Consider the following 11,330-nt stretch of genomic DNA (forward strand, 5'->3'; position numbering starts at 1 on the left):
GTGTTCCCTCTAAATTCCTTCCTCATGCCCTTGGGTCAAAGCTTGTAATGTTAGTCAAAACATCACAGCCGCAGCCAGACTCTTGAGACTTCAGTGAACTTCTTCAAGGAGCCACAGGGAAATGATAGGCTGAATGGCCTCCTTCTGGTGCAGATATATTCTGATCAACCTGTTCAGAAATGTTAGTACACATGTCTTGAGTAAGTGGGACTTGAACCCAGACCTCCCAACCCAGATTTGGACAATACCACTGCATCGCAACAGGCCCTAGGCCGAGTATGACACACCGCCAGGGCAAGTGGAACTTGAGTCCCGACCTTCTGCCCCAGAAGAAGGGACACTACTACTGCGCCGCAAGTCTCCTTCTGTTCTGTGAGGTTGCATGAACATTATGGGGCTGCCCACGGAAGCCAATCCATAGCACAAAGGAAGTTCAATGAGTGTTGCATTGTTATTGAGTGCCTTGTACAAATGGAAAGCATCAAAGGTGATATAGAAGAGCTAGGTACTGGACATAACTTCAGACCAAACTGTGGCCTTCAGATGAGGCTGCGCAGTGTCAAGATGACTGAAATTTGGACTGATGTCAGAGAGTTCTTCAAACAAATTGCAATCAACATGTGGAATGGATTCCAGCAAAATCCTTGGAACTGGTTGATAAACAGCTGGATGTTTTGATGGGGGGGAAGCATCTTTTGATATAGAGTATCATTGAAAGCATATAAACAACTCAGCTCGAACAAAATGTATCCCAATCTGCTGCAGGTAGCAAGGGAGGGATATTGCACAAGCGTTGACTACTTATCTAACCTCATTATCTCTGGCTGTAGGAATGGTGCTAGATGCATGGAGAATTGAACTGTTGGTGACAAAGGAGGAAGGCACAGACCGAGTAACTACCAGACAGTCAGCTGAATCTTGGACATGAGCAAATTATTAGAAATGTTGAGAGAGTGCATAAATTGACTGTTAGAAAGCAGCAAATTAACCACTGTTGATTTGTCGTGCATGATTTACTTGATGGTTTTTTTTTTAAAAGAGGCAACAAGAAGGATCTATGAAGGTCGCAAAATTAATGCAATTAGTTTTTTTGACAAGGTCCCACATGACAGACTGGCCAGAAGACTCATGGGATCCACAGGGAACTGGATCTAAAGTAAAGATTTATGGTCACTGGGTATTTTTAGGTCTTTAGGAAGGTTCCTTTTAGTCAGGGTCCAGAAGGCGCAGAGTGATTTCTGGCATACATTGCGAGCCAATTATTTAGACTTACATGTCAGATCCATCCTTGAGGGGTTTGCAGACAATAAAAACATTGGCCACTAGGTTAATGGTGAGGAAGAAAGCTGTAGATTGCAGAAATATGTCAATGGGCTGGTCAGGTGGGCAGAAAAGTAGCAAATGGAAATCAATTCAGGAGGTGAGAGGTCATACAATAAATGGCAGCATTCCAAGTTAGAACAGCAGAACAGAATGACCTGGCAGTGAATGGTCACAGATTCTTGGAATAACAGGGTAGGTGGATCAGGTGGTCAAAATAGCTTTTGAGATAGTTTCCAAAATCTGGAATACAGGAGCAGGGAGGTAATGCTAGAACTAAACACTAAGTAGACCACAGCTAGGGTTCTGTGTATAGTGTTGGCCACCACTTCATTGAAAGGATGTGAATGCACAGCAGAGGGTGGACAGGGGATTGACAGGGATACAGAACTTTCGCTTTGAGCAAAGATTGGATAGAGTGGGGATGTTTCCTTTGGAACAGAGCAGGCTGAGAAGAAGTTGAGTTAGGGTGTACTGAAAGGGGCCAAAATTAGAAAGTGGGAACAGGGTACTAGGTTGATTACCCATGATTGCATTGAATAGCAGAGCAGGTTTAAAGGGTCAAATGGCCTACTCCTGCTCCCATTCTCCAAGTTCCACAACCAATGAAGTACTTTTTGAAGGGTTGCCACTAAAATATTGCAGGAAGTGTGGTAGCCACTAAAATAGCGCAGGAAGTGAGGTAGCCAAATTGAACCCAAGAAGCACTGAGATAAAGACTGTATCACCTTTTTAGTGAAGTTGGTTGGGAGACAGTAGGACAGACTCTCCTGCTTTTCTTTGAAGTGGTACCAAAGGAACTTTTCCATTAGGACTGAGTTGCTGGCTTTTCCTCACAATGTCAAACCCTTATGATTTACGTCACCTTTAACACCCGAAACTACTCCCCTTTCCAATACCAATTTGCAGCTGATGTTTCAATACCTTTGAAGGAACAGTGCTTCCTGAGGAAGAACAAGCAGATCTCCTCACTGTCCACATTAGTGCTGGGTTCACTGAGGGAGCGACTGGGTGAAGATCCCTTAACTGGAATGAAATACAAGGATTGCAAGTTACATTTTTTGGCAATATCTCTACAAAATCATTGACTAATGCAGAACGTAACAACTGTAACTGCATAAGCTCATTCAACAGAAAAACAAGACATTTTGTCCATTGTGTCACTGTCTGTTTAACAGTTAATGAAATGGCCCAATTCCTTTGATCTCCCCCAACACTCTGCAAAGTTATTACTTTTTAACTATTTATCAATTCCTTTTTGTAAGTTAACAACAAATCTGCTCACAACCAGCTCCCCTTCTGGCTTTGGAATTCAGACTATAACAACTCAATAATCTCTCTGGTTCTCTTGCCATTTCTATTCAACCTGGTTACTGACCGTTCCCCTTACTTATCGTGTTACACAATTTTGCACACCTCAATTAAAGCTAACCTTAACCTTTCATGCTAAAGGTGCTACCCCATCTACTCCAGTCTCACCACTTCACCGAAGAATGACAAACCCATGAGGGTGAGGTGTCTGGTGACCGGACGGTGGCTAATGTTGTACCTTTGTTTGCGAAAGGTTGCAAGGAGAAACTGGGGAACTGTAGACCTGTGAGTCTGACTTTGGCTGTGGGTGTATTGTTGGAGATCGTTCTAAAACAGAGGATTTATGAACCTTTAGAGAAGCAAAAATTGATTCGGGATAGTCAGCATGATTTTGTGTGAGCAAACTCCTGTCTCAAAAACTTGTTGGGGCTTTTTTCAGGAAGTCATCAAAAAGATTGATGATGGCAGAGCAGTAAGCATTGTTTCCTTAGACTTGAGTAAAGTTTTTGATAAAGTTCAGCATGATAGATTAATTAGTAAAGCGAGGTCACGTGGGGTTCAGGGTGAGCCTGAACTGGCATAATGGCTGCAGACAGAGAATGGTGGGTTTTCTTTCAGGCTGGTGGTCTGTCATCAGTTCGGTTCTGATCCTCTTTGGTTTGTCAATTATAGAAATGATTTGGATGAGAATAAAGGAGGCATGGTTAGTAAGTTTGTGGATGACACCAAAATTGGTGACATAGTAGACAGTGAAGAAGGTATTCTGAGATTACAGAAGCATCTTGTTCAAATGGGTCAGTGAGCTGGAAAGTGGCAGATGGAGTTCAATCTGGATAAATGCAAGATATTGCTTTAGGTCCAACAAACAAGGGTAAGGCTTATACAATTAATGGTAGGGCCTTGGGTAGTGTTGTAGAACAGCGGGACTGGGGTGCAGGTAAATAATTCTTTGAAATTTGTATCTGGGTGGTTACAATAGTGTTTAGTACGCTTGCCTTTGTGTATAGGAATTGGGAAATAATGTTCAGGTTGTACAGGACATCGATGAGGCCTCTTCTGGAGAACTGCGTCCAGTTCTGGTCGCTCTGTTATTATGAAGCTGGAGAGGGTTCAGAAGAGACTTACCAGGAGGTTGCTGGGTATGGAAGGTTTGAATATAAAGAAAGGCTGGATAGGCTGGGACTTTTTTCATTGGGGCGTAGGAGGTTAAGAGGTGACGTGTTAGAAGTTTATAAAATCATGAGGGGTGCAGATAGAATCATAGAGCCACAGAGATGTACAGCATGGAAACAGACCCTTCGGTCCAACTTGTCCATGCCTACCAGATATCCCAACCTAATCTAGTCCCATTTGCCAGCGCCCGGCCCATATCCCTCGAAACCCTTCCTTTTCATATACCCATCCAGATGCCTTTTAAATGTTGTCATTGTACCAGCCTTCACCACTTCCTCCGACAGCTCATTCCATACACACACCACCCTTTGCACCAATGTATTCCCGGGAATATCCTGTCTAAGTACAGCCTTAATGTTACCCCTTATCAAAAATGCTACTTTCCCTCCTCTTTTGCCCCCCCTTTCTATTCTTCCTGTAGCATTTGTATCCTGGAACATTAAGCTGCCAGTGCTGCCCATCCCTGAGCCACGTTTCTGTAATTGCTAATGATATCCCAGTTCCATTTTCCTAACCATGCCCTGAGTTCATCTGCCTTCCCTGTTAGGCCTCTTGCATTGAAATAAATGCAGTTTCATTTACCTTGTTCTCTGCTTTGTTCCTGCCCTGACTGTTTGACTTGCTCCTTTTCCCAACTGCAGCAGCCTCAGATTGATGTCTTTCCTCACTATATCCCTGGGTCCCATAAGGTTAATGGTAGTTGTCTTTTCCCGTGATGGGGGATTTCAAAACTGGGGGCACATTTTTAAAGTGAGAGGAGAGAGATTTAAAAAAGACATGAGGGGCAACTTTTTTAACACAGAGGGTGGTTCGCATTTGGAATGAACTTCCCGAGGAAGTGATGGATGTGGGCACAATTACAACAATTAAAAGACATTTGGATAGGTACATGAACAGGAAAGGTTTGGAAGGATCTGGGCCAAGGGCAGGCAGGCGGGACTAGTTTAGTTTGGGATTATAGTCAGCTTGGACTGGTTGGACCGAAGGGTCTTTTTCCATGTTGTATGACTCCACGTCAATTAGGGATAGGCAATAAATTCCCAGTACCACCTCTAACCCCTGAACAAATACAGAAGAAGTCCCTTGTCCCTTATACCATTCCAAGGTAAAACCTCACCACATGGGGGTGAGATTTTATGACTTTCAGTAGGTCAAGGAAGGAGGAATAGAAAATGAGTGCCCTGCTCGCTCCCTAGACATGGTCCAATCAAAAGCTGGACGATGCATTAAAGACTGTCCAAATACTGCCCACAGCATTTTGTATCAAGTTAATTGATTTTGAAGTGTGGGCACAGTTGTAATCTAAGAAATGCATCAGTCAAATGGAGCACAGAAAGTCCCACAAAGCCAGCAATCTGATTGTAAGCTTCGGTAAATGGATGTGCCTTGGCTATAGCACTGGTGATAAGTAATGCCGTAGGACATATCTAATGCCCCATTGAGACAGCAGACGGGATCTCAGTTTAGTGTCACAACCAAACAAAGCCACCTCCAGCCATGTTCCACTGAGTCATCAGTTTACGTTGGGATTCAGGTTGTGGGCTTGGCCCCATAACCTCCTGACCTGCGAGGTCAGGGTATTGCCACAGGGCAGGGCAGGGCGGGGATGTGGGGGAAGCAAATCAAACGAAGTGGAGATTTAGATCGAATTAGAGCTGTGATTTACCTTTGGCACCGGCAGCCTCCCTTCTCCTGATTTGACAGATGTTACGATAGATGGAAGGCAGATCACAGATCAGTTCGATGTTTATTCGGCGATTCTCCAGCAAATTCCGGTTTTCCAAGAAGCTGTGGGATCGCCAACATTGGCTTCCCAGTGGACAGGCATCCAGAATAAACTGAAGGCAGATGTGAAGCTTTTTGCAAGACTGTTTGTAGTGGCAAGAGCCAAAGGGACCATCCCCTTTGTTGTAAAAGGCACAGACCTGAAGAGACAAGATGATTTGTAATATGAAACCTTTGTTAGGCCGCATTTGGAGTAATGTGTGCAGTTCTGATCATCACACTACCAGAAGGACGTGGAGAGAGTGCAAAGAAAGTTCACCAGGATGTTGCCCAGTCGCGTGGACCTTGGCCATGAGGGAAGGGTAAAAAGACCAGGGCCTTTCCCACTCGGAAGATGGCAGCTGACAGGACATCTGATAGAGGTCTACAACATTATGAGAGGCATAGACAGAGTGAAGAGTCAGGCTTTTCCTCAGGGTTGACGTTTCAATTATAAGGGGGCACAGGTGAGGGGGGGGGAGTTTAAGGGAGATGTGCGAGGAAAGTTTTTCACGCTGGGAGTGGTAGGAACCTGGAATGCACTGGCAGAACGGGTGCTGGAAACCAGCATGTTAATGACATTTAAGAGGCACCTGGATGGTTACATGAGCAGGGAGGGAATAGAGGGATACAGACCGAATAAGGGCAGTTTAGTTAGAGCTTCACGATCAGCAGAGGCTTGGTGGGCCAAAGTGTCTGTTCCTGCACTGTACTTCTCTTTTTGTTCTTCTGTTAATTTATCTTCTGTTTGTCCACTGTCCAGGACACCCAGACTGTCCAACACTGACAGTTCCTGCCTTTAGTATTGACGGTTCTCGCAATCCTGACAGGAAGGCCTAAAGCAAAGCAACAACAACTTACATTTCCATAGCATCCAGAAAACAGAATGAAACGTCCCCAGATACTTCACGATACAGCAGTGTTTGACACTGAGCCACATAAGGGAACACTGGGTCAGCTGATGAAAAGCTTGGTCACAGACAGGTGCTACTGAGTGCATTAAAGGAGGAGGCAGAGAGCAGCAGGGAGGGAACTCCTCACCTCAGGGCATGCGAAGCTGAAGGTGAAGTAGTTAAAATCGGGACTGCTCAGGAAGCCAGTTGGGTAGTTGGCCGGGAGGAGGGTCCAGAGATAGATGAGGCTTTGGACTGATCAACAATATAAGTCAGCGAGCACTGGGATGAGGCGTGGAGTGGGGATTTTGCTTGACTTAAGTCAGCTGCAGCAGAGTTTTGGATCACAGAAGGTGGTCAATTCTGGAGGTGACAAAGCTTTGACAGGGTTATTTTGTTTTAACATATTTTTTTAAAAATTAACAATTATGAATTATTAGCTCTCCTTTGACTGTTGTGAAGTACCTAGTTTCTACTCAGGACCTCTTCCATTCCAATGTACGAAAATGGAGATGGAAAAGATCTTCAGCCTGCCCCACACAATTCTCAATCTTATAGGAGAAAGTGAGGACTGCAGATGCTGGAGATCAGAGCTTATGCCCGAAACGTCGATTCTCCTCCTTGGATGCTGCCTGACCTGCTGTGCTTTTCCAGCAACACATTTTTCAGCTCTCAATATTATCCCAGGGGAATCCCATATTCCCCATCCCATCTGCAAGCAGTGTCCTGACCATTTTCTGTTTCAAACTAGCAATGTGGTTCATTCTGAGAGGTGACATAAATAAATATGCATCGCACAGCACAATATTTATATAATGCTCTTTATGATTCGACCACAAATGAGAATATCTTGCCTCTCAAATATTCTGTTCCTTCAAGGTAAAGCTGCATCTGCTGAATCTCAGGGCAGAAGTGGCTACTGCAGATGCTGGAGATTAGAGTCAAGTTTAGAGTGGTGCTGGAAAAGCACAGCAGGTCAGACAGCATCCGAGGAGCAGGAAAATCGATGTTTCAGGCAATGGCTGTGGACATTGGCTTCGGTCTCTCCGAAATGGAGAGAATCTGCAGAAAGAAATTGCTTGACAGGTTTTAGGGACATGGCTGGAATCACAATGCACAAAGCAACATTATTAGAACCTCATACTTAGACTAGATCTTTGAAATTCCCTCTCCTCATGCTCTTGGTCCCAAATGTATCCTTTCCAAGAGTTTATCCAATTCCTCTGAGAAAGTCACCGTTAATTCACATCCACTGCCTTTCAAGAAATGTATTCCACAAGATGACTGTGCATAAGAAAATTCCTACCTTGCACAGAATTATAGAATGGTAAAAGCACAAAGGAGGCCAGTCAGCCCATTCTCTGAGAGGGCCAGTCACACTCACCTGCCTTTGATTCCATTGGCTTTTTAACTTTGCTTTATCAAACGCCAATTAACTTAAACCACCTCCAGTCCATCTCCACCGGTTGGATATTTTCCAATCAACCTCTTTAGAGTTGTTATGACACACCTCTGGTGCAGACGGAATTTGAACACATGCCTCCTGGTCCACAGGTAGAGATACTACCACCATGCAACAGCCATTCTTTTCTGGTTATTTTATTTTCATACCCATAACTGCTCGTACGCAAAACTGAACAACTTTTTTGTCCCTGTTGTCAAATCACCCGTGGCATTTTTCATCCAGTAACCACCGCAGGTAACTCACCCCGATTTTCCAACTGATAATTTACATGCAAAGCAATGCATGGAATGCAGACCATCAAAGGTCTAATGTTCTAGATTACCCCCAGATGAGGAACAAGCCTCTGTACATCTACTTAGTCCATCCTTTTTATCATTCATCCAAATGAGATAGGGTGGCACCGTGGCTAACACTGCTGCCTCTCAGCGTCAGAGACCCGGGTTCAATTCTTGCCTCAGGAATTGTCTGTCTGTGTGGAGTTTGCACACTCTCCCCGTGTCTGCGTGAGTTTCCTACAGGTGCTCCGGTTTTCTCCCACAGTCCAAAGATGTGCAGGCCAGGTGAATTGGCCATTCTAAATTGCCCGTAGTGTTAGGTGAAGGGGTAAATGTAGGAGAATGGGTGGGTTTTGCTTCGGTGTGGACTTGTTGGGCCGAAGGGCCTGTTTCCACACTGTAAATAATCTAAATCAAAACGGAGTGGGTGGGGGAGATAAAGAACTCTATCCCTGGTGGGGCTCACCTCTCTCTAAAAGAACAAACTGAGGCCACAGCAGCAGCCAGATGGGGACTTGAAGCTCAGACACTCAGATTAGAAGTCAGATGCTCAACTGACTGAGTCACCCAGGGTCTGAAAATTGTCCGCAAGCAATTCATGTTATTTTCTTAAAACCAACCTATTCAGAGATGTCATTACAAATCTCTGAGGCAGGTGGGACTTGAACCTGGGTCTCTTGGTCCAGAGAGTAGGGACGATACCATTGCACCACAAGAGCCCTTCTTCTTTTACTAACCCTACTGTCACTGAAATCAATCTCCCTTCATGACTTAAACACCTTTCAAATGCCCTCTTTAACCATCTTACTCTGAGGAGACAATCTCCACTTTTTGCAGTGATTTCTGGATATTTGAAGTCTATCGTGTTTTGTTCCACTCTGTCAAGTCTGATGTTCCCCCTCTCTAGCAGGAGCTATGACATCCTTGTGTTGTGCTGACAATTGGACCCAAAACTGAAGCTGAGATCTAACATGCGATTTACAATAGCCCAATCCTTTTACTTGAGAAGAGGAATTTGCTGGCATGAGTGTAAAATTTGTGTATCGGTTAAACCTTAATCTGCTGATAAAGTTTGCTGAAGCAGCCCTGATTTATCAGCTCTATGGCGAATATGTAAATAATTAAGTTTCATGAGTGTCCCAGCCCGGTCTCTTGCTGCTTTTCAAATCTCACCTCAGGCATTAGAGTAGGATCATTCTGCAACAGAAGCTGACGCAACTCTTTGACATCCAGATTGTGAAGTCCATTCTTACTCAAGATTGTACCATTGTGGACAGACAGGATGTCATGAGAATTTGTGCAGGCTTTTCTGAAACACATGAAGGATATTAAGAAAACATATAAAAACCCAGCTGGTTTAATAATGGAGTTACAGTCACAGCCCCATAATACACTTGTGTTATATACATTCAGTTAGAAGGTTGGGCATCGCTGGTAAAGCCAGCATCTGTGGCCTATCCCTTCTTGCACTGATTGGGTTGCTAGCTGTAGGATGTGAGAGAGGGAGGGGGCTGTAGGTTGGAAGTATTGACAGCGGAGCTTCACCAGGAGTGGCTCAAACAGAGAGGTGTCAGGATTGGATTAGATTACCTACAGTATGGAAACAGGCCCTTCGACCCAACAAGTCCATACCAACCCTCCGGAGAGTAACCCACCCAGATCCATTTCCCTCTGACTAATGCATCCTAACTCCTAGCATCTTTGGGACTGTGGGAGGAAACTGGAGCACCCGGAGGAAACCCACGCAGACACGGGGAGAATGTGCAAATTCCACACAGACAGTTGCCCAAGGCTGGAATCGAACCTGGGACCCTGGTGCTGTGAGGCAGCAGTGCTAACCACTGGGTCACCATGCCAACCCAGATAAACCTAGTCACTAAAAGCTGGTCAGCATGACCTCAATGGTGAGAAAACATTTAGATACTAAACTCTGGGAGAAAATTCATGTTTTTCTTGGGCCTGTTCACATTAAGGAAGGTCAGCATGGACTTTCTAAAAGCAAATAATGACGAATCAACACAATTGTGCTTTTTTTTGGTGGGGTAACAGTAAGGATGAATGAGGGCAATCCGATTAAATTTGATTTCTCTGGACTTCTAAAGGACACACCATAGATTGCCACACATCAGCAAAGTTGATATACGTGGAATCACAAGGAAAGGCAGTGGTGGCGCGGATAAGAAGTCAGATTGGGTGACTGGGGAAAGTGAGTAACGGTGGAAGGACTGCAGTTGTGTGCTTGCCTTGGTACATATTAATAACAGACCAGTGTTTAGATTAGATTAGATTACAGTGTGGAAACAGGCCCTTCGGCCCAACAAGTCCACACCGACCCGCCGAAGCGAAACCCACCCATACCCCTACATTTACCCCTTACCTAACACTACGGGCAATTTAGTATGGCCAATTCACCTGACCCTGCACATCTTTGGACTGTGGGAGGAAACCGGAGCACCCGGAGGAAACCCACGCAGACACGGGGAGAACGTGCAAACTCCACACAGTCAGTCGCCTGAGGCGGGAATTGAACCCGGGTCTCTGGCGCTGTGAGGCAGCAGTGCTAACCACTGTGCCACCGTGCCGCCCACTAATGTCCACAGAAATCAGCGATCAATCACCAGTGCAGCACAGTCTGAGCCCCATATTCACTTTCATCAAGTATTTTACGTACCTTCACACAACGGAGAAACGTACTTCACATTCCAGATATATTCCAAAACATTTACCTCTGCTCAGTGACCGAGGAAGTAACGCATAGTAATTCAGAAAAGCATATGCACACTCTGCTGTTCATCTCACCATTTTCATAATGAATGCACAACAGGATTTTAGTCCACATGAACAGAAGGGTTGACGCCACATGCCCAACCACGGGGTTAATGACTCAATTTTGATGGCCACGTATAAATCAGAAATAAGAAAGGGTCTTGAGATGCAGAGAACAGTGTCCCTGCCTCAAGGTTGGAGTCTGACTTGAACTTGACTTGAAGGTCAGTGACGTTGCATTGTAAATAGTGCCAAACAGTTGGTCAACCCGTAAATCCTTCCCATTCACCTATGGTAAGCAGTGAGAGAGCGAGAGCGAGAGCGAGAGCGAGAGCGAGAGAGAGAGAGAGCGAGAGCGGGAGC

At 45.0% G+C, this 11,330-nt stretch overlaps 1 protein-coding gene across 1 annotated transcript in view; it reads right to left on the minus strand.

The window, feature by feature from the left end:
* Positions 1 to 11,330, minus strand: part of LOC122551385 (protein mono-ADP-ribosyltransferase PARP12-like) — a 42,184-nt gene that overhangs the window by 27,684 nt on the left and 3,170 nt on the right. Inside the window, exons 2-4 of the mRNA XM_043693186.1 lie at positions 9,375 to 9,510; positions 5,471 to 5,729; positions 2,245 to 2,346 (exon numbers count right to left, since the gene is read on the minus strand). Of these exons, the coding sequence (XP_043549121.1) occupies positions 2,245 to 2,346; positions 5,471 to 5,729; positions 9,375 to 9,510 (497 nt within the window). The remainder of the gene's footprint in view (positions 1 to 2,244; positions 2,347 to 5,470; positions 5,730 to 9,374; positions 9,511 to 11,330) is intronic.

This window comes from Chiloscyllium plagiosum, chromosome 7, assembly GCF_004010195.1.
Source record: "Chiloscyllium plagiosum isolate BGI_BamShark_2017 chromosome 7, ASM401019v2, whole genome shotgun sequence".
Lineage (NCBI taxonomy): Eukaryota > Metazoa > Chordata > Chondrichthyes > Orectolobiformes > Hemiscylliidae > Chiloscyllium > Chiloscyllium plagiosum.